The sequence below is a fragment of the Mobula hypostoma genome, chromosome 15, assembly GCF_963921235.1.
Source record: "Mobula hypostoma chromosome 15, sMobHyp1.1, whole genome shotgun sequence".
Lineage (NCBI taxonomy): Eukaryota > Metazoa > Chordata > Chondrichthyes > Myliobatiformes > Myliobatidae > Mobula > Mobula hypostoma.
The window spans coordinates 3140598-3164784 of record NC_086111.1 but is presented as its reverse complement, the minus strand read 5'-3'; the positions used below and the strand labels follow the sequence as shown (position 1 = coordinate 3164784).

Below are 24187 nucleotides of genomic sequence, written 5' to 3'. Positions count from 1 at the left end.
AAGATATTGTGCATCTCGCCATCCACAAACTTAGCAACACTCAAAGCGCAGGAGGGACTCGGCAGATCAAACAGCACTTGTGGAGGGAAATGGACAGTCGGCATTTCCAGTCGACACACCTCAAGTCCCGAGGAAAGGTCTCGATTCAAAACGTCAACTGTTCATTTCCCCACACAGAATACTGAGTTTCTGTTCCGGGATTCCCAGCACCTACAGTCTCTCATTCTTTCCACTCCTGAAGAATGGTCTCAGCCCGAAACATCAACTGTTTATTCATTTCCATAGATGCTGCCTGGCCGGAGTTCCTCCAGCATTTTGTGTGCGTTGCTCCAGCGTCTTTACAATCTCTCAGGTCTCCATTATTCCGTTATTCAGTGCAGTTTTAGGATGAACCGTTAAGATAGTATTTGACTTGTGAGTGAAATAGCACGATATGCTCAGATTAGAATCAACTGATCTTTAATTCCGTCTGATTTTAGCTTAAATCGGGGAGATATATTAAAGGCTTGAATGAAGCTTTGAGGCCGCAAAAATGAAAACGCGCCTCTCTCTTCACGCCCAGCTCTCGGTTTCTTGTCTATTCCGTTTGTCTCATCTTTCGGTACACTATTGTCATTACACAATCTTATTTTTTTCTCATTTTCTATCATTTGCCCTTTATGCTTAATTTCAGGATTGTTTATCGTCATTCTTCAGTGCGGGAGAGTAAAGGACAGCAAAATGATTGTTGCTCCAGATCCGATGCAGCAACAAAACACAATAAGCATTAAAAATACTGTAATAACACCACAACAAATATAAGTACGTAAGATTGGCTCATGGACTAATTACGTGTACCGAAAGTAACGGTCGGCACAGGAGTACCCATACATAGGGTGACTGACAGGAAATGATAAAGTAGTGGGGGCCAGGGGTAGATCAATGGCTGGAGGTGTTAATCAGCCACAGCTTGGGGGAATTAACTATCACTGAGGCCAGTGGTCCTGCCGAGGGGGCTAAGCAGCCTCTTCCCTGACCAACAGTCTATGAGCGGCGTGGGTGGGATCCTTTATTGTGTTACTGGTCTTTTCCCAGCATCTTTCTGTATACGTCCTTGATGGCTGGTAGGCTGATACCCGTGATGATTTGGGCAGTTTATCTACCCGCTGTAGAGGAGAAATACAGTTACGTCCTACATCTCACAATATCTGTCCCATTGAGTGTAATTTACTTCGAATGTTTGGTTAGGGCGGCCAATCGCTACTTTATTCATAGGAATTCTCGACAATCTACTAGGTCAGCGTTCAGCATTGAGGACAATTCTTGTAGTTTAGCAGTGCGGGTTGTATTTTGCTAACAGATCCCAATCGACCACGCCTCCCGAAGTGTGTAGTTTAGCAACAGGATAAACAGTTGAGGAAAGCTATCAACATAAGCTCGACGCCGGCTCTCGGGAAACCGAGTCGCAGATAAAGAAGCCTTAACCAGCCACCATGGCTGGGACTATCACTGGATCTTGGGTAAGAAACTCGGGTTTGGAACTTCGTAAAGCAACGATTCAATTCTGCATAAGAAAGCATTGCTCGGCACTCATCTACAATGATCCTCTCCCTTCTCTCAAGTTTCCGACTGGATACCATGGACATGCTCGCAGTAAATCGAGAAATGATATATTTCAAGAATACAGACTGCAGGCCAAACCTCACCCTCCCGAAAAACTATTAAAGCGACTTGGGGTGAGTGTAAATATTTCGTGTTGAAGATATTTACCCACTAGATCCCACCACTGAATTGGAAATAGGGATTGTACCATCCCATTGGCTTCTAATTTATGAATGTTCAGACTATTCTGCTGCCCACGTTGCACTGTACCTCGTTCACCCATCAGGGCTGTCTGGTAAGGAACAATCCAGCTTTCAAATCTCTTCACAGTCTCAACCCTTTCTATCTTCATAGCTTCCTGCAGCCCTGTATCACCCCAGCATATCTGCATTCCACCGATCCTGGTCTCTATTGTCTACCACTTTAAAACAAATTCACTTCTAGCTGCTGAGGTATAAACTCTGAAATTTATGCCCTATGTCGCAACCAGGGGTCGTTTTTTAAAAAGGTGCTTTTGTCAGTGTTAGGATGTGGACTGTTTTCTTTTCTTGGTGTCACCTCCCGCATATGCTTCCTCCTTGGATTGTTCACCTTTTATGCTCGATTGTTTGTCTTTTCGCCAGATCTGGTTTTTCATGTTGTTTTGCAGCTGTCTCATTTGGGATCATGGGGATTGCTAAATTAAGCTCTTTGTATTTAACACTTCTCTTTAATTAGCACATTTTTTTCAGAGTTTGGTATTCCTACAAGCTCCAGGGAGTCATGCCAACCCCTGCTTGCTCTATCATTGTGGTTCCTTGTTGAGTGAAACTCAGACCAAGTTCTTCAGTGTATCAGGAGTGACTTCAGTGTGTCAAGATTCTGTAGTTTGCCCGAACTCTTGTTAATCAGTTTTTTTCTTGTTAATTTCTGTGATAAATTTTTAATTTTATCTTAATTGCTGAAGTCTCTGAGAGTTTGCTGGTGATCCCCATTATCAGTCTATCTGTCTATCTATCTGTCTATCTATCTATCTGTCTATTTATCTATCTATTCTATACAGCATGCTTGCCTTTAGACAATAGACAATAGGTGCAGGAGTAGGCCATTCGGCCCTTTGAGCCAGCACCACCATTCACTGTGATCATGGCTGATCATCCACAATCAGTATCCAGTTCCTGCCTTATCCCCATAACCTTTGATTCCACTATCTTTAAGAGCTCTATCCATCTTTTTCTTGAAAGCATCCAGAGCCTTGGCCTCCACAGCCTTCTGGGGCAGAGCATTCCATATATCCATCACTCTCTGGGTGAAAAAGTTTTTCCTCAACTCCGTTCTAAATGGCCTATCCCTTATTCTTAAACTGTGGCCTCTGGTTCTGGACTCACCCATCAGTGGGAACATGCTTCCTGCCTCCAGTGTGTCCAATCCCTTAATAATCTTATATGTTTCAATAAGATCCCCTCTCAGCCTTCTAAATTCCAGTATATACAAGCCCAGTTGCTCCAATCTTTCGACATATGACAGTCCCACCATCCCGGGAATTAACCTTGTGAACCTACGCTGCACTCCCTCAATAGCAAGAATGTCCTTCCTCAAATTTAGAGACCAAAACTGCACACAGTACTCCAGGTGTGGTCTCACCAGGGCTCTGTACAGCTGCAGAAGGACCTCTTTGCTCTTGTACTCAATTCCCCTTGTTGTGAGGCCAGCATGCCATTAGCTTTCTTCACTGCCTGCTGTACCTGCATGCTTGCTTTCAGTGACTGATGTACAAGAACACCTAGATTTCATTATGCTTCCCCTTTTCCTAACTTGACTCCATTTCCATAATAATCTGCCTTCCCATTCTTACCACCAAAGTGGATAGCCTCACATTTATCCACATTAAACTTCATCTGCCATGCATCTGCCCACTCACCCAGCCTGTCCAAGTCACCCTGCATTCTCATAACATCCTCCTCACATTTCACACTGCCACCCAGCTTTCTGTCATCAGCAAATTTGCTAATGTTACATTTAATTCCCTCATCTAAATCATTAATATATATTGTAAACCGCTGCGGTCCCAGCACTGAACCCTGCGGTACCCCACTGGTCACTGCCTGCCATTCCGAAAGGGACCCATTAATCGCTACTCTTTGTTTTCTGTCAGCCAGCCAATTTTCAATCCATGCCAGTACTCTGCCCCCAATACCATGTGCCCTAATTTTGCCCACTAATCTCCTATGTGGGACTTTATCAAAGGCTTTCTGAAAGTCCAGGTACACTACATCCATTGGCTCTCCCTTCTCCATTTTCATAGTTACATCCTCAAAAAATTCCAGAAGGTTAGTCAAGCACGATTTCCCCTTCGTAAATCCATGCTGACTCGGAGTGATCCTGTTACTGCTATCCAGATGTGTCGTAATTTCATCTTTTATAATTGACTCCAGCATCTTTCCCACCACCGACGTCAGGCCTATAATTCCCTGTTTTCTCTCTTCCTCCCTTCTTGAAGAGAGGGAAAACATTAGCTACCCTCCAATTCACAGGAACTGATCCTGAATCTATAGAACATTGGAAAATGATGACCAATGCGTCCACGATTTCTAAAGCCACCTCCTTAAGTACCCTGGGATGCAGACCATCAGGTCCTGGGGACTTATCAGCCTTCAGACCCAACAGCCTATCCAACACCATTTCCTGCCTAATATAAATTTCCTTCAATTCATCCATTATCCTAGGTCCTTTGGCCACTATTACATCTGGGAGATTGTTTGTGTCTTCCCTAGTGAAGACAGATCCAAAGTACCTGTTCAACTCGTCTGCTATTTCCTTGTTCCCCATAATAAATTCACCCGCTTCTGTCTTCAAAGGCCCAGTTTTGGTCTTAACTATTTTTTTCCTTTTCACATACCTAAAGAAGCTTTTACTATCCTCCTTTATATTCTTGGCTAGTTTACCTTCGTACCTCATTTTTTCTCCGCGTATAGCCTTTTTAGTTACCTTCTGTTGCTCTTTAAAAGTTTCCCAATCCTCCGGCTTCCCACTCGTCTTTGCTATGTTATACTTCTTCTCTTTTATTTTTATACTGTCCATTACTTCCCTTGTCAGCCACGGCCTCCCCTTACTCCCCTTAGGATCTTTCTTCCTCTTCGGAACGAATTGATCCTGCGCCTTCCGCGTTATTCCCAGAAACACTTGCCATTGCTGTTCCACTGTCATCCCTGCTAGCCCAGGCGTTGATTTCAAGAGTCAGAAAGTTGTGTTGCAGCTTTCATTTCTGGTCACCCAGGTATAGGAAGAAAATGGAGGTTTTGAAGAGGATGCAGCACAGTTTTACCAGGATGCTGCCTGAATTAGTGGCCATGTGTGATAAGGAGAGGTTGACAGACTGAGAACTCCACTGGTTGAAGCACTTCCACTGTCACCCAACTATCTGAAATCTGGCAACCCAAACTGAAACGTACTCTAAGCCCACAAACTAATGGCACCTTTAGCCTCCTGATCTCTTTTGGCTGGTTGCCGACATTGCACACAGCAACAAAATGAACACTGCTGGAAGAACTCATATAGCTGAGTAGCCTCTGTGGTATAGAGTAGATAGCTGGTATCTTTCCTTTCCAGGGCCAAAATGCCTAGTATTAGAAAGCATGCATTTAAGGTGAAAGGTGGTAAATTCAAAGGAGGCACGTTTTATTTTACACAGAGGGCTGTGGGTGCCTGAATATGCTGCCAGAGCTGATAATATAGATAAATATGATAGAGGCATTTAAAGGGCTCTTTGCTAGGCACATAAATGTGCAGAGAATGGAAGAATATGGACATTGTGTAGGCAGAAGGGATTAATTTAGTTAGGCATTTAATTATATGTTTAAATACAGTAGTTTGCCACAACACCATGGACATAAGGGTTTGTTCCTGTGCTATGTTATAATGAGGGTAATAGTAACATATAGTCTCCCACCTTAGTGTGAATTGCAATGCTGTTTCAAAGAAAAATGTTTAAATAGAGGAGAGATTTTATGTTTTCATTTGAGGAATCGAGGGTTAAGGAAAACTGCACAGTGGAGGAGTTAGACCAACACAGAAAAGCTACTGGGGGTGGTTGATATATGGAATGCATTGTCAAAGTCAAAGTCAAGTTTATTGTCATATGCACCAGTGTAATGAAAAACTTACTTGCCAGAAGAGATGGTGGAATCAGATACAATTACCAAATTTAAGAAGCATTTAGACAAACACATATATATAAGAATTAGGTGGATGTGGTCTTATGCAGGCAAATGGAATTAGTGTAGATGGACAAAAAAAAAGATCAACATGGATGTGGTCATCTAAGGGCCGATTTCTCTGCTGTGAGATTATATACCTCTCAGAGTGTTTTTTGCAGAAACAATTTAAAACTAATTTCACTGCCATTCTCTGTCATTAGAGTCTCATCCAGCTCCTGGTGTCAATGTATTGTCTGCACTAATATGATTCTGGCTTTGACCCCCTTCCTTTCCAGTCCTGATGAAGGGTCTCAGCCTGAAACGACGACTGTTTATTTGTTTTCATAGATAATGCCTGACCTGCTGAGTTCCTCCAGTGTTTAGTGTGTGTTGCTCTGAATTTCCAGTATTGGCAAAATCTCTTCTGTTTATGCTCTAATACTCAACTTTTGGAGTAACTTCTCACGTGGTTGATGTCATATGTTGTTCAATTAATATTACATAAGACTTTTTATTTTATAATGATGAAATTGCTATATTTAATTAAAATTGTCATTCTTAATCGCTCTTCTTGGTCTGAAAATGAGTGTAAAATTAAGCAACTAAATTTCCGAGCAGAGGAATTTCATTTTATGAAATTCTTTGATAAAGGTAAATGGTACAAACCCGTAGTGATAAAAATAAAAAAATAAATGGAAAAAGGAAGGTTTTGAACTTGTATCTAGAGCTTAACATAGAAACATAGAAAACCTACAGCACAATACAGGCCCTTCGGCCCACAAAGCTGTGCCGAACATGTCCTTACCTTAGAGATTACGTAGGGATACCCATAGCCCTCTATTTTTCTAAGCTCCATGTACCTATCCAGGAGCCTCTTAAAAGACCCTATTGTATCCGCCTCCACCACCGTCGCTGGCAGCCCATTCCACAAACTCACCACTCTCTGCATGAAAAACTTACCCCCGAAATCTCCTCTGTACCTGCTTCTAAGCACCTTAAAACTGTGCCCTCTTGTGCTAGCCATTTCAGCCCTGGGAAAAAGCCTCTGACCATCCACACGATCAATGCCTCTCATTACCTTGTACACCTCTATCAGGTCACCTCTTATCCTCTGTCGCTCCAAGGAGAAAAAGCCGAGTTCACTCAACCTATTCTCATAAGGCATGCTCCCAAATCCAGGCAACATCCTTGTAAATCTCCTCTGCACCCTTTCTATGGTTTCCACGTCCTTCCCATAGTGAGGCAACCAGAATTGAGCACAGTACTCCAAGTGGGGTCTGACCAGGGTCCTATATAGCTGTAACATTACCTCTTGGATCTTAAACTCAATCCCACGGTTGATGCAGGCCAATGCACCATATGCCTTCTTAACCACAGAATCAACCTGCGCAGCTGCTTTGAGTGTCCTATGGACTCGGACCCCAGGATCCCACTGATCCTCCACTCTGCCAAGAGTCTTACCATTAATACTATATTCTGTCATCATATTTGACCTACCAAAATAAACCACCTCACCCTTATCTGGGTTGAACTCCATTTGCCACTCTCAGCCCAGTTTTGCATCCTATCGATGTCCAGCTGTAACCTCTGACAGCCCTCTACACTATCCACAACATTCCTAACCATTGTGTCATCAGCAGACTTACTAACCCATCACTCCACTTCCTCATCCAGGTCATTTATCCTTACTTTCACAATGAGTTTTGCAAGGGGTACCTTATCAAATGCCTTGCTGAAATCTATGTACACTACATCTACTGCTCTACCTTCATCCTCAAAAAATGCAATCAGGCTTGTAAGGCATAACCTGCCCTTGACAAAGCCATGCTGACTATTACTAATCATATTATGCCTCTCCAAACGTTCATAAATCCTGCCTATCAGGGTTTTTTCCGTCAACTTACCAACCACTGAAGTAAGCCTCACTGGTCTAATAATTTCCTGGGCTATCTCTACTCCTTTTCTTGAATAAGGGAACAACATCTGCAACCCTCCAATCCTCAGGAACCTCTCCCGCCCCCACTGATGATGCAAAGGTCATTGCCAGAGGCTCAGCAATCTCCTCCCTTGCCTCCCACAGTAGCCTGGGGTTCATCTCGTCCAGTCCCAATTACTTAGCCGACTTAATGCTTTCCAAAAGCTCTAGCACATCCTCTTTCTTAATATCTATATGTTCAAGCTTTTCAGTCCACTGTAAGTCATCCCTGCAATTGCCAAGATCCTTTTCTGTAGTGAATACTGAAGCAAAGTACTCATTAAGTACCTCTGCTATTTCCTCCGGTTCCATACACACTTTTCCACTTTCACACTTGATTGGTCCTATTCTCTCATGTCTTATCCTCTTGCTCTACATGTACTTGTAGAATGTCTTGGGGTTTTCCTTAGTTCTGCTCGCCGAGGCCTTTTTATGGCCCCTTCTGGCTCTCCTAATTTCATTCTTCAGCTCCTTCCTGCTAGCCTTATAATCTTCTAGCTCCCTATCATTACCTAGCTTTTGAACCTTTCGTAAGCTCTTCTTTTCTTCTTGACTAGATTTACAACAGCCTTTGTACACCACGGTTCCTGTACCCTACCATCCTTTCCCTGTCTCATTGGAGCGCACCTATGCAGAACTTCATGCAAATATCCCATGAACATTTGCCACATTTCTTCCGTACATTTCCCCGGGAACATCTATTCCCAATTTATGCTTTCAAGTTCCTGCCTGATAGCCTTATATTTCCTATACTCCAATTAAACGCTTTCCTAACTTGTCTGTTCCTAACCCTTTCCAACGCTGTGGTAAAGGAGATAGAATGCTCTCCCACTGAGAGATCTGATACCTGACCAGGTTCATTTCCCAATACTAGATCAAGTACAGTCTCTCCTCTTGTAGGTTTATCTACGTATTGTGTCAAGACACCTTCCTGAACACATAAAACAAACTCTACCCTATCTAAACCCCTTGCTCTAGGGAGATGCCAGTCAATATTTGGGAAATTAAAATCTCCCACCACAACAACCCTGTTATTATTACACCTTTACAGAATCTGTCTCCCTATTTGTTTCTCAAGATCCTTGTTACTATTGAGAGGTCTATAAAAAACACCCAGTAGAGTTATTGATTCCTTCCTGTTCATATCTTCCACCCATAGAGACTCCGTAGACGATCCTTCCATGACTTCTTCCTTTTCTGCAGCCATGATGTTATCTCTGATCAGCAGTGCCACACCCCCACCTCTTTTGCCTCCCTCTCTGTCCTTTATGAAACATCTAAAGCCTGGCTCTTGAAGTAACCATTCCTGCCCCTGAGCCATCCAAGTCTCTGTAATGGCCACAACATCATAGCTCCAAGTACTGATCCACGCTTTAAGCTAATCCGCTTTGTTCATAATACTCCTTGCATTAAAATAGGCACATCTCTCCCGAGATTACTACCTTTGAGGTCCTGCTTCTCAACTTCCTTCCTAACTCCCAGTAGTCTGTTTTCAGAACCTCCTCCCTATTCCTACCTATGTCATTGGTACCATTATGTACCATGACCTCTGGCTGTTCTCCTTCCCACTTCAGGATATCGTGGACGCAATCAGAAACATCCTGGACCCTGGCAGCTGGGAGGCAAACTACCATCGTGTTTCTTTCCTGCATCCACAGAATCACCTGTCTGACCCCATAACTATAGAGTCCCCTATCACTGCTGCCATCCTCTTCCTTTCCCTACCCTTCTGAGCCACAGGGCCAGACTCTGTGCCAGAGGCGCGGCCACTGTTGCTTCCCCCAGGTAGGCTGTCCCCCCCAGCAGTACTCAAACAGGAGTACTTATTGTTAAGGGGGACAGTCACAGGGGTACTCTCTAGTATCTGACCCTTGCCCTTCCTTCTCCTGACTGGTACCCACTTATCTGTCTCCCGAGGCCCCGGTGTGACTATTTGTCTATAGCTCCTCTCTATCACCTCCTCACTTTCCCTGACCAGACAAAGATCATCGAGCTGCATCTCCAGTTCCCTAACACGGTTCCTGAGGAGCTGCAGCTCGACACACCTGGGGAGACATGGGCGTTTGGGAGGCTGGGAGTGTCCTGGACATCCCACATCTGACACCGAGCACGGAACACTGGCCTCACACACACATTTCCTGTCTGTATTCTACACAGGCAACCTACCTCACCTCGACATGTTAACACAGAAACCCCGTTGAGCCAAACCCTTTCTACTCTGGCTCCTTCTACTCTGACACCCACTCTACAAAGCTGTCTCCTTTTAAACTCTTCTCGTTGTTCTAACTGGCTGATGTCCACGCGCTTGCATAGTCGTGCCGTGATGAAACTGCTGAAGAAATAAGATTAGCAGATTATAATTTCAAACATCACATGCTGGAAAATATAAATTTCAGAAATTGTCAGGAATTTATCATATTGTATAGTAGATTAAAAATCTCTGATTTAACAGACTAAGTAAATGTTTTTAATGTATTGAGGAGTTTTGAAATGTTGATTAACCTAAAACAAGAATAATTTGAAGAAACTTTTCAGGTAAACTATATGCAAAGCATCAGTACTCATCAGTAAAACAATCTGTAAAATAAGAGGGTAAGTCGCTTAAGAGCCGTAGCACCAATACATTTCTCTTGTTTTGTGGGGCCTTTTTTTTCTAACTATCCATGGATTAATAAACTGTGTGGTTGTTACTCACATTGACTGGTTAGTTAAGTTTAGCAATGACTTCACATGGAAGTATTTGTTGCTACCTCTAAAGACTGGTCTTTACAATCCACTGTATTATAAATTGTACTTATTGTAAATTATACTAGTGCCACAAATTAGCCATGTTAGTAGGATTGAAACTCACCTAGTCCCATCACATGCCCCCCCAAACAAGAAGCCCCCAATATTGTTACAAATAAATGAACAATAATCAACAAAGGCCTCATTTTAATCACTTTGATTAAATGGAACAATTCTAAAAATCAGCTTACTTTCAAATGTTTGCAGGAGGGGGAGGGAAAACAAGTGGGTGTTGGGTGGAAGAATGTTATGGAGAGCTCTACTTCTACATGAATTTCGTAAGAACAAAGAAGTTAAACATTTTTAATGGTGGACTGATCCCTGATGAAGAAGCCTGGAAATGACTGAGGAATGAGGGAAGAGCTTGCATTCTACGTCTTCCAGTGAGGGAGTAGGAATACTGTATTTGTGACTCAACCAGGAATGGATCTCTCTCTAGTGTTCAGTCTGATTTGGGAGCCCATTGTTACAATTTGGAGCAATATTCCGGTTCTACAGTATGTGTGGAGTCGGTGGCCACCTCTTCTTCAGCCTGCCCTAGAAGGTGAAAGTCTGGAATTTCATTGTTAGATCAGCCTCATACAAACTCGTCTCCCTCTGGCAAAAGGCACCGAAGTATTCAGGCTTTCATTACCAGACTATGTAACAGTTTCTTCCCCCAAGTCATCAGACTCCTCAATACCCAGAGCCTGGACTGACACCAACCTACTGCCCTCTACTGTGCCTATTGTCTTGTTTATTATTTATTGTAATGCCTGCACTGTTTTGTGCACTTTAAGCAGTTCTGGGTAGGTCTATAGTCTAGTGTAGTTTTCTGTTGTTTTACGTAGTTCAGTGTAGTTTTTGTATTGTTCATGTAGCACCATGGTCCTGAAAAACGTTGTTTCATTTTTACTGTGTACTGCACCACCAGTTATGGTTGAAATGACAAGAAAAAGTGACTTGACTTGACTTGACCTTCCAGGCTGTAGGTGCTGTAATCTGGAGCAGAAAACACATGAGGAGCTCAGTGGGTTGAGCAGCAACTGTGGGTAGGGGGGTAGGGTGGGGTGGATGGAAAGAAGTTGTCTACATGTCTGGACAAAAGTGCACATCAGTACGATTCATTTCTCTCCACAGAGGCTGCTCAACTATATGAGTTCTTCCAGCAGTGTTCATTTTGTTGCTGTGTGCAATGTCAGCAACCAGCCAAAAGAGATCAGGAGGCCAAAGGTGCCATTAGTTTGTGAGCTTAGAGTACGTCTCAGTTTGGGTTGCCAGATTTCAGATAGTTGGGTGACAGTGGAAGTGCTTCAACCAGTGGAGTTCTACAAGGAAGACAGTTTTCCTTGTGCATTAGAAAGTTTAATGTGGCATAACTCAAAAGAGCCACTTAGGCTCTCTTGGTCTCAGTACTCCAGAAATGATCCTCATGGTTTCTCATAAATACTAGTGTGGCAGTTCCCGAATTAGGATAAAGAGCTGTTGAATAAGCCAGCCGAATGAGGTCATGCCTACTGTGTTGGTTCTCCTGACTCAGGTGACTCTCCATCTGTTTCCATATTACATTCTCTCTCTTTGACCATAGGTCTAGTTTTTGTGTGAAATTTTTCCTCAAAGACAGAGAGATTCTCCCCAAAGGCATACCAGGAATCTCCTTTTATCATCCTCTCTGAAACAGTCTTCACGATATAAAGAATAGTTGATCACATATTTCTTAAAGCGGTACCACCTGAATTTTCTATATGTCACGTGTCAGCTTCTACATACATCAAGGCTGGTAAGACAGGGTGAAACTTGACTGTGTCAGGTAAACTGAAGGCTGAATGGAGACAGAGACACAAAAAAATATAACCTTTAGAACTTATACATTTGCCCTGTGTCAAGAGAAACGGGAGTTACTGCAAACATTGCAATCTTTTCCTGAATTGCTATGAATGTTACAGCTACTGTGGCACAGACAGGGTAAATATTCATTGTCCATATTAGGGATTCAAAAACAAGAAATAGATAAAAGGGTCAGCGAGGATGTGATTGGATGACGAGCCTGCTTCTGTGCTGTGCAGTAATGAGTCCATGCTTTGATGAATTCAAATTGGAATTGAATATGTAAATATAGTCTTCTGGAAATTTTGCATCTAAGCACCTATATAAAGACCATAATGAAAATTAAATAGACTGGAAAATTAATACTTGAAATCTCCATCAGAATTTTCTCTCCACTAAATCTGTTTTCCAAGTGTTAAATGACCAATTCTTTGCAGGAATTGCCAACCGTTTACAACCAATGAAGGATCTGTTAAATATTCACTGAAATGTGAAATGTGAATATCAGCTATGGCAATAGGAGCCATGTACTGTTCGGCCTAATACATAGCTTTCCTTGAGAAATTTGCCACACGATCTTTGTATCCAGTGATTATTGAAAAATTTACTTTCCCCTGAAATGTCACAGTTCATCAGGAGGTATTCAAAGTCCAGCATAAACACTACATTTTCTTGGTGAATTATGCTTTCTTGCCATCAATAATGAATTATTTATTTTTCATAAATATCTATTAGATTTACATATTTTAAATTTGCAATGGGCAATCCTTAACTTTATCTTCTCTGATATAACCTAGTATGGCTGGGCCACTTAGGAAAGTAAGTGACTAGGATGATCACAAGACATAGGAGGAGAATTAGGCTATTCAGCTCATGGGGACTGCTCCCTCTATATATAACCATTCTCCAACTATCTACCAGTAACCTTTGATGCCCTTACTAAACAAAAACCTATCCACCTCCATATTTAATATACTCAATGACTTGGCCTCCACAACCATCTGTGGAAGAAAATTCCACTGATTCACGCCCTCTTTCTAAAGAAATTCCTCCTCATCTCTGTTTTAAAGGAAGGTCCTGCTATTCTGAGGCTGTGCCCTCTGGTCCTGGATTCAACCACTGTCGGAAACTTCCTCTCCATTTCCAATCTATCTACGCCCTTCAATATTTGATAAATTTCAATGAGACCCCCCCCACCCCCACTTTTCACCAATTCTTCTAAACTCCAGTGAGTACGGGTACTGAGCAATCAAATGTTCGTCATATATTAACCCATTCATTTCTGGGATCATTCTCATAAAATTCCTCTTGACCCTCTCCAATGTCACCACTTCCTTCCTTAGATATGGACCCAAGACTACTCACAATACTCCAAATTCATGCCTTATAAAACCTCAGCATTACATCCTTGCTTTTAAATTCTAGTCCTGTGAGAGTGATTGCTAAAATTGCATTTGCCTTCCTTACAACTGACTCAGCCTACAAGTTAACCTTTAGGGAATCCTGTACCAGGACTACAAGTTCCTTTGCACCCCTGATTTCTCCCCATTTAGAAAATTATTCTTTCTACCAGACTGCATGACCATACACTTCCCTATGCTGTATTCCATCTGTCACTTCTTTGTCCATTTTCCTAATCTGTCCAAATCCCTCTGCAGTCTCCCTGCTTCCTCACCACTACCTGCCCTCCATGTAACATTGTATCATCTATAATCATCTGTCATCCAGATCATTAACATATAACATGAAAACCGGCAAACACAACACCGATCCCACCAGGGCAGTGGCAGTGAACATGAAAAGACTTCCTTTATTCCTATTCTTTACCTTCTGTATCTGATACAATCTTCTGTCCATGCTAACGTCTTTCCTGTAATACTATTGACTGACTCATGTGCCCCATCTTATCAAAGGCCTTCTTAAAATCCAAGTAAACAACATCCACTGACTCTCCTTTGTCTATCATGCCTGTATTTCTCAAAGATTTTACCAGATTTGTCAGACATGATTTCCCCTTAAGTAAACCATGCTGACTTTGGCCTATTTTAAGGTCAAGTACCCCTAAACCACATCCTTAGCAAATGGATTCTATCAACCTGTCAACTTGAATTCAGGCCTTATAATTTCCTGTCTTTTGCCTGCCTCCCTTCTGAAAAATCATTGAAGGGAGCTGCTGTATATTTGTGGTGAGTGCACAGCAGGGAACAATGCCTTCTGCTTGGCTACCATTCAGGCCAGCTTGCTTTTTTAAACTCAGGTATCCAGTGGAGTGTTATATGTTTTTCCTTGTACATTAAAGCAATCTGTGGTCCAGACTTCGATCAACAAAGATAAATGCTTATTTTCTAGGAAAATCCTTTGAAGCACAACTTTTCCAAACATGATAGTCAGCTGGTGTTTTACGATGGTGCCACGTATATGGAGAATGTAAGTAATAAAGCTGTACATAATGCAGAGACTCCAGTACTTTCAATTCTCAGACTAGTTAGTAATAAGTCAATCATTTTGAGAAGGTGAGTGAGAGTATATGCTAAGGGAAAGAAGAAAAAAGGAATCAATTAAGTAGAAGTAAATTGTGAAACTATCCATGAAATGTACTTATAGAATCTAATCGCTTCTTATTTTCAGGGAATCATGGGAGTCATAGTTAGTTTGACATAATAACTGGATCTTGCTGGAAAAGTGCGTAAATGAGCGAATAGGGAGTGTGTTATGAATTCTCATTGATCTGCCATTTTAAAATGACCTAGATGTGTCTACTAAACTTGCCACATTAGGTTGAGATACATGACAGCATGTGGCTCTGTCTGAGAATACCAAACAATCTCTCGGGCTCAGAATGGTTCCGTGTATCTCATTAAGCACTAAAAGATTTTTTTAAATGATTCATTCTCATTTCAGAAAGATCTGTCCCATTTCTCTAATGGTACATGCTGAGTGTGCTAAATCCTTTTCATTCATTGGAAGGATAAGAGAACCAATATTAATGTTCTCGTCAAATTCACTAACCTCTTCACCTCTTCAGTATCAGCTACACTGGGCATGCAACACCATTCCAACCGGGACAGTCTATTCCAATCTGCATGTCCTGGCGACGTGGGTGATAATAGAATACCTGGAGCAAACCTGCAGGGTCACAAGGAGAAATGCAAAATCTAAGCAGGATTGAACCAGTGAACCGGTGAATAACTCACTGCACCAGTGTGTCCGAAGCATCACTTGATAGCCTTGTCACAGTTTATGCTCAGCATTAAATCTGTACAAGTACTCACACAAATAGGGCTAAAATAGTAGCGGGTTGCAGTTGTTGCCATGGCTATGATATTCAGCATTTTCAGCCTTTATTTTTGATCTCTCATGAAATTTGACTGAGGATTGCCTGATCTGGACCCCAGTTCAAAGAACTGCTGAGCAAAATGCACAGGATGCAGACGGATCCAAGATCTGAAAGTTCAAAGGCTACTTGGCTAGCAGCTGGGTAGAGCCCTGAGGGAGTGCAGCAATCACAAACTGTGGAGTGAGTTGCTTTTCATGCAACTATCCAGCACAACCCTCTGTTCTCTGTACCCTCCTCTGTCCGATAATCTCCTGACAGAAGCTTAAAGAGGTTAAAAATAAAACTCTATGAGAAAGGGTTCTAAAAATGTTCTCTTCAGTCTCCAAAGGCAATGAAAAACTAATTCTAAGAAATAACAAAAACGGAAAGGTACGTTGCCAGGCTCGTGTCCCCATAGAACTACAGGCTGTCAGTCAACTCATCTCAGTTTTACGAGAAGAGATTGCACAAACCAGGGTTATATAAGGTTTCAAGCTATTAAGGGAACAAGCAGTGTATTTGAAGAAGAAATGATTTCTGTTGACTGAAGTGTCCAAGATAAAAATGATAGCCAATTCTATCAGGGGCGAAGAAAGGGAACAAAAGGTGGTAGAAGTTAGGAAGACAAAGGATTCTGCAGATACTAGAATCCAGAGGAACAGACCATCTGATGGAGAAATTTAGTAGCGCTAGCTACATCTGTAGTGGGGAGAGGAATTGCCAACATATCAATTCAAAATCCTGCAATAATACCTCTAGCCCCTCTGGTGCTCCCTAAACCGCTGAGTTCCTCCAGCAGATTGTTTGTTGCTATAGAAATTAAGAACAAATTTCTGCATACATCAGTTAATGGCAGACCAGTTGTTAGAGGTAAGTCAAGCTTTGAATAAAAATAGTTCTAAAGGTTTGGTTGATCCAGTTAACAACAAAAGGGCAAGACAGTATTGGACTGCCACTGGAGAAAATAAGGAAGAGAAGGTTTGTTCTTTTTTAAATTAAAGATAGTGGTAAGAAGCACTAAGAGGCTGCAGATAAGATATAACACTGAATATGGAACAGGCTCGAAGGACTAAATGGCCTACCACTATGTTTTTATGTTCCAATATATCCAATATAGCAATATCAACTTCCTCCTAAAACCTAGTGTCCAGGCTTAATGAAGACTTGTACCGACTGCACAGACTATCAATATAAAGTGAGTGGGGTTTTGTGAAACCTTGTCATATAAACCAGATTTTTATAAGCAAAGATAGGAATACATTAATAAAAAGTAATAATATGGTATAAATACAAGATAGATTTTGTTACAAGTTGTGTAGTTATTTATAATAATGAAATGTTCATTTCTTTTCTAACTAGTCTTATCCTGGTGATAACTTGGTACACAATGTCTCCGTACACAATATCTCCAGTTAAGCTGCTGGAGGGTCAAGGCAGTTGAATGAAGGAGCCACAGGAGATTAACACCAATCCTCTCTGATGAAGTCTGACATTCAAGGAGTCAATGTCAGATATCTATAAAAGTCAGCATAAACTTTAAAAAACGGAATCTCACAGCCAATTTTTGACCTTTTATTATAATCCCACACATGCACAAAAAGCTTGCTATTTCTTCTGAGTTATTAATTTTTCATATTGCCCTTTTTACATAACCTCAATTTTCTATGTAGTCTTTTGTGTATAAAACAAATAGTATGTTTATCACTTTGAAATGTCTCAACACTTCAAATGCAGAATTGTAATATGCTTCAATCTAAGACTGGTTAATTTCAAAGCCTTTGCTTCCTTTAATCATTAATCCAGCTTGGGAAAAAAATGAAGTCTGGCAAGATGAAGAATGCTGGTGCAGATTACAGCCAGAGTCTACAGGTGGAAAATGTTTACAAGCTTGTGCAACAGAATTTGAAGTCATTACAAAATAAGGGTTTTAGTATTGGTGCATTATGACATCTTCAGCAGCGTTAAAGTACAAAGCCAAAGCTGAGTTTTGAGCCCATATTTTGGTTATTGCCTTATTTCTAGATTATTGTACATTTCTTCTGTGCTAAAAATCATGTGTGTTGTAAATGCACATCTCAGTTCAAATATAGATCCTAAAAATCATTGCCTTGCCAGTCTACATCCATTCTCCTGCAATTTGCTGTCATCTCACCCAGTATGTCCCTGGACCTGGTTTACAAAAAAATTGACCTCCCTGCTCTAAGGGTACAATTATACTGTGTCTACCATTGAAACCAGCAGAACTGGTCCCAAATTGTTTGGGCCAAACAATTTCAAGTTCAACTTCAAGTTTATTGTTATTCAACTGCGCACATGTATACAGTTAAACGAAACAGCATTTCTCTGGGACCAAGGTGAAAATCAAAGTACATATATTACATACAGCACAGAAAATAATCTTAACACAATAATATTAGCAGATAATAAAAAAATATATTCTGTAGATGCGCAAGATGACATCAAGTGCATATACGACATATAGTAAAATAGACAATAGTGTTGCTGCCACTGGCATTGCCATAAATAGTGAGCACAGGGTGGTATCAGCGTGTTCAGAAGCCTCCCACCCTGGGGGAAGAAGCTGTTACCCAGTCTAACAGTCCTTGTTCTTATCCTGTGGAATCTTCTGCCTGATGGTAGAACATCAACGAGATTGTGGGACGGACGGGAGGGGCACTTGTCAAAGCTGAGGGTCCTGCCAACGTAGCGCTACTGGTGTATGCTCTGGAGGGAGGATGTCCTGTATTGGTTCACATTGGCAAAGGCAACATTGAGGGGGAGGTGTATGCCCAAAACGGGGATTGCAACAGATCCAGACTGGAATTTGTAAGGAGGGACTCATAATATTGAAGACAATGGTCTAGGATGACAGGTTTCCCTCAGTTAGCTGTGAAATTTGGTCAAAGATATGGTATTTTTCGGAAAAATATCCTCTCAGATTGGAAGATCTGTCTGATATCAATGTCAGGGTGGGGTCAGTCAGAGTGAGGGGTATGAGGAATGTGGGTATGAGTGTTTGAGGTAGATGGATGTCAGGAGAGTAACACCCATCCATCACTACTGCTGCAGAAGTCTAAGTGTGTGATGGAGCCATGGTGAACCACCAGAAAAAATTTCAGCCCTCCTTGGACCAGATGAAAAGATTACATCTATTCCATTCCATCATTTTCACTTCACTTCCACTGCTGCTTTTCCTAAGGCACGGAAAATATACCCAGTCATGACTAAAACTGAAAGAAGACCCAATTCCTCCATAAACATCCACATTATAAATAGTACCTCCCTGAACCCCACAGCCCCATTCTTGCTCACCTTAAATTTCACAACATCGCTATAAAACTGTTAGTTTTCTTCTGTTCTTCGTTGGACAGAGCTAGCAGGCATCAAAGAGTTGGACAATTCTTCACTTTCCAGTTTCTGCTGCGTTCCAAAAGACCTCATTATAAATTGTGAACTTCAAACATGCTTGCAGCACTGAAGAGTTGAACAATGGGGCTGTCTCAGCATGTGAAGAGATGTAAGAGCCCAAAGGTTTTCACCCGTTGCGATATTATTGGACTTTCTCCCACATCAGTTCCAAACCTTATGAGCCTGACTTCTCCAGCATGAATCTCATACTATTCCTCCCCGAGGTGTCATTGAGGCTGACTGAAAAATTATGCTGTTGTTTTTACATTAGTGAAAATCACTTTGATGAAACACCCTTCAAATTCTGGCAGAGTAATGAAATATTTTTTTTATTGTGCTGCTTTGTAGAATGCAGGTTTTGGCTCTGCCCCAAATGTTCCATTACCATCACTAACTCTTGTACAGTTTTGAGTACAATATCTGAACAACAGATCCAGCTAGTGTCAAACAAATGCACAAAGTTTAAATATACAGTACTTGCAGCATTAAATTCTTCAACCCCAGCCAAAACTTGGAGAATGTCAGTGAAAGGCTTCGATCTGTCATACGTGCTTTTGTCACTCTGGGAAAGTTGTAAGCTGTATAGGGTTATTTAAATGGTTACTATACTCTTAGCTGAAGACTTTAAATCCTAACAGTTTTCTTTCCCTTTTCTGCAGAACAAGGGGAAATATCGAACAAAAAGTGCTCTTGGAGGAAGCAGCGAATTTAAGAAAGATTTAATTTCCTGGATTCCAACCCAGTCTGAGGGTCAACAGGAGTGGCCAATAATATCCACATATCAAGCAGATTTCTGGCAGCACAGAAACCCACAGTCGACAGCGGTGATGATTCCTCAGCTGCTGGTCCCTCGTGTTCGACAGCTGATTACAGTCACCCACCCTAGGGTGGAAACAATGCAAACAACATACCGTCAGTTCTACAGCCACTGCCAGCCAAATCCTAATGTACATACAAACATTTACACTGGGAAAGTGCAGAGAATGCCCATGGAAAAGGAGGCAACATTTGTCTATGTGAATCCAAGACCAAAGCTGGCAAATGGTAGATCAAGACCAAGATCCTCACTATCAGAGTGCTTCACTGTTGCTGACTGCCTTTCATGGAATGTCCCACAAAAATGTGGAACAAGTGACTGAAAAATCCATGGGAGGGGTGCAGCAAGTTAATGCAAGAACAAAACCAACAGTGACCCCAGGGTTTTTAACAGATACAAAACACTTCATTTGAGAAAATCAGAAGATGCTGGAAATCTGAGTAACACACACAAAATGCTGGAGGAACTCAGCAGGCCAGGCAGCATCTATGGAAAAGAGTACAGTCGACGTTTCGGCCCAAAACATCGACTGTACTCTTTTCCTAGATGCTGCCCGGCCTTCTGATTTCCTCCAACGTTTTGTGTGTGTTACTTAATTCTCCTTTAATGTTTTACTTTATAAGTGAGTGGAATATTTCCATGACCACCTGGATGTGAGAAATAAATTACAGGTAGTACTGAACAAGTGCTTACTTCATTTATAATGATTCAACAACATTGGGTACTTTTATTATTTGGCTGTGGTTTACCCTAATTTAGCACTGATCAACCATCAGACAAAGGGAGTCCATAACGTGGTAGTTGTGGGCAGTAAATAGTTACAGGTACACTAAAGGAGTTATTTGCAATTATGCGGTGATTTTAAAGATATTCCAAGTGCCATATAGAAAGTGTAATCAGAGAGTTAATGAATGAAATGCTCTAGAGGAAGCTCCCACAAACAGCAATGGGATAATAACCAGGTAAGCCTCTTCAATAATGTTGATTGAGGGATAAATATTACCAAGACCAACAGTGATGATGACCCTGCTGTTCTTTGAAATAGCACCAAGAAATCATTGACATCTGCCTGAAAGGGCAAATGATTTATCATTTCTCCTGACATCACAGTGTTCTCAGGCCCAGCATGAAAATGCCAGCTGGATCTTTGTGCTCAGGAGGGGGATGATCTGTGTTTGAGATTCATGATGCTGCTTGGGGAGAGCAGGATATGACTGTACATCTGGCTCTGTTATACTTGAACTGCTCTTGTTTGCCTGCACAGGGTGCATTACAGAAATGGGTTGCATGTAGACCCTAATCAAAATTTATATTGGACATTTTCAGACTCATAAGTTTTAGAGAAATTGTAAGCCAGTTGCTTTTGCTTTCCTTGTAGGTAGCAGAAGTATGTGTGTCAATAAGTAGCAGGTGAAATTACTTTTTTTTAAGAAACTATTATTAACACAAGTGTGACTAGTGAGTTTGAGAGCAGCCACTTAAGTTGAAATATTTAAAGAAGCAGACATCCCACCTCTCCTGGAAGTTCCAGGAGTCTCCCGCATATTGATAGTGGCTCCCTGACGCCTGGAAATTATATACAATATCCCGGAAATCAATTTTTTTGAGAGGGAGAGCGAGCATCCTGACTGGTCTCTCTTCGTGCTAAGAGTGGTCCCCAACCACCAGGCCGTGAGGAAATGATATAATTTGGCGATATGAAACGATATGAGTCAGCTGCACCTTTCTTCATTCCCTGTCATGCCCGCTGTTGAACTTGAACGCACGCGAGGTCATTACCCACGCATCATCCATGTCAGCGCGGGAAGATCAACTCCTCGAGCTTGCGAATGACGGCGGGCTGAAAAGTATGTTTGACACAACATCTCTGCCGGCATTCTGGATCAAAGTGAAGGCTGAATATCCTGAGACAGCCACAGAAGCACTGAAAACGTTGCTTCCATTTCCAACATATCTCTGCAATGAATGCAACGAAAACTAAATTGTGGAATAGACTGGACACAAGGAACCCCCTTTGAGTATCGCTGTCTCCCATCACCCCTCGATGGGACTTGTCTTGTTTCAGGGAAACAAGCCCAGGGCTCCCACTGATTCAGCGATATTGGTGTGTTGCAATGATTTCATATGTTTATATGAGGAAAATATGCGCTGTGTGTTTAATAACCAAACGTTATTTAAAATGTTATGATGCTATTGACTTATAATTGACTTATCACTATATTCATGGGAGGAAAATATGCCCTGTGTGTTTAATATTAAATTCATTAGATAAACCTTTTTAGAAATGAAATTGAGTGTATTAGCCACTTATAATTGACTTATAGTTGACCCATCACCTATATTCCGGTCTTGATTAACACCCCCGCCCCCGGTCGGCCAGTCCGCAAGAATATTGTCAATATTAAACAGGTCCGCGGTGCAAAGAAGGTTGGGGACCCCTGCTAAGTAGACCTATCAGCTCTCTCTGTGGGCGAGCTTTACAGTCAACCTCAAAAATAATGACAGTGTTGCTCGCTGCTCTGTTTGCAACAGTGACTTTTCTATTGCCCATGATGGGTTAAAATGTAAAAGACATGAGTTTAACGGGTGTCATTCGTTCATTAGCATAACTAACGTTATTTAAACTAGCTGGCTAGCTACTAAGGAGCTACGCTATTGATGTCCTACGTGATGAGGCCAAACTCCCTGTAAACTTGCTTAAAGTTGTTATAGAATAAACATGATAATATAATATAAGTACATATTTTAATGTCACATTTTCTGCATATACCCAACTTGGTTTACAGATTAGACAAAATCACTAAACAAAATATTAAATACATCCTTGGAGGTCGACCAGGGCGGTGGGGGGTGGGGGGGGGGAGTTGGTGATATGGAGTTGCAGGGGGCGGGGGTGCTACGTCCCTGAAATGAGTTTTTGCAGGGTGGGATGTCTGAAGAAGGATTAATCAAATTAATTGAGAAAATGCTGGGATAGGGATCTTTGAGTTGATCAATGCTGTTTCCCATTTGTCTTCAGAGAGCGTTCTGCTTTAAGACTGGTTTGTTCATATGAAACTCACCTATTATGATGGTCTCTAATATGGCACTCAGTACATAGTGACTGATTATTGTCAATAATGTATCACTGAATGTAAAATTTAATTATATCGTCTTTCTCAGGTGTAAGGAAAGCAAAACAGTTTGTAAACTGAACAGATAGTGCTGTAGTTACTGAATGACCGGTGTAGATCAGTGTTTTGCACGGCAATATCTTTTGAGAGACAGATTATACTGAGAGAGATAAACTAGATTACTGTGCAGTAAACATGTACAACTTAGAGGCCACTCTATCTATCTGTCTAGGCAGCAGCCTTTCATCAGTGTGAGATAAACTACCACACATTCAGAAATAAATGTCTGTGAGTATCAGGGTCCCCGTGTCCATCGGAGTCTTTGTAAAAGACTGACTGTGGCAACCCTTTGCTTTCACTAAAGATTTTTGTTTGTAGATAGAATGGAAGAGTTAATCTGGTGATGAAATGAGGTAACTGACGTGTTCACATGTGGTTACATTTACAAATTGGAAACAACCTTCACAATCTGTGAATAGAAATCTACAAGCAGAGGAGTAGAACCTTTTGCCCTGTCGGCTTTGAATTCAGATTTCTCTTTATCCTGTCAGTGCAGAAATAGGATTGTGAAATTATTTTGTTTGTTCTCTTATAAATTTCACACTGATGAGTAGCACATGAATAATAACATCTGCACCATCGACTGATCTCCCTCGTGAATTCTTCTAAATGCCCAATTAATGTAGCAATTAAAGTGACAGTTGTGTGGTTGCATGTTCTGAGTATTGCTCTCTGCATTTCCAACATGCTCCGTCCTCGAACACACTGCACCTCCCAAAGTGATATGTGGAAGCTCTGACTAGAACTCGGGATATACGAACAATGCTTCTTTGTGGGGACCATCAGGAGGGTGGGTACCAATCACTGCTAAATACTATATTACAGCTGATTAACGTACCACTCCAAACAGCATCTGCAGTTAATCTGTTTGCTCTTGAAAGATGTCTTTAGCTGTCATACATTTCACTTCTTAAACACCGGCACAATAAGGCAATGATAGAGAATGTTAAATAGCAACATCTAGATGGCAGAGGGGCTACTGGAAAATTGCAATGGAAGGAGAAAGAGAGAGATGTACAAGAGTAAATGCAGAATTAGAAATGGGCATTGAAGAATAGATGGGAGTTAACGATGGGTCCAATTGTGTGTACACTGGAAAACAGTGTGATAAGTAGGAAATTTTGGGAACTGTCGGCTCCAGTAGACCGG

At 41.5% G+C, this 24187-nt stretch overlaps 1 protein-coding gene across 1 annotated transcript; it reads left to right on the top strand.

The window, feature by feature from the left end:
• The first annotated feature begins 1437 nt into the window (after nt 1-1437).
• LOC134357041 (uncharacterized protein C3orf84-like) lies at nt 1438-20320 on the top strand. Its single transcript, XM_063068351.1, has 4 exons — nt 1438-1499; nt 1602-1715; nt 14674-14751; nt 19708-20320. The coding sequence occupies exons 1-4, from the start codon at nt 1473-1475 to the stop codon at nt 20185-20187; spliced, it is 699 nt and encodes a 232-aa protein (XP_062924421.1). The 5' UTR covers nt 1438-1472; the 3' UTR covers nt 20188-20320.
• The last annotated feature ends 3867 nt before the right edge of the window (nt 20321-24187 follow it).

Excerpts from the sequence above, each read along its gene's own strand:
- LOC134357041 (XM_063068351.1), top strand. The coding sequence starts at position 1,473 with ATGGCTGGGACTATCACTGGATCTTGG. Across the intron at positions 1,500-1,601 it reads GGACTATCACTGGATCTTGG|TTTCCGACTGGATACCATGG; the intron begins GTAAGAAACTCG and ends CCTTCTCTCAAG. Across the intron at positions 1,716-14,673 it reads AACTATTAAAGCGACTTGGG|GAAAATCCTTTGAAGCACAA; the intron begins GTGAGTGTAAAT and ends CTTATTTTCTAG.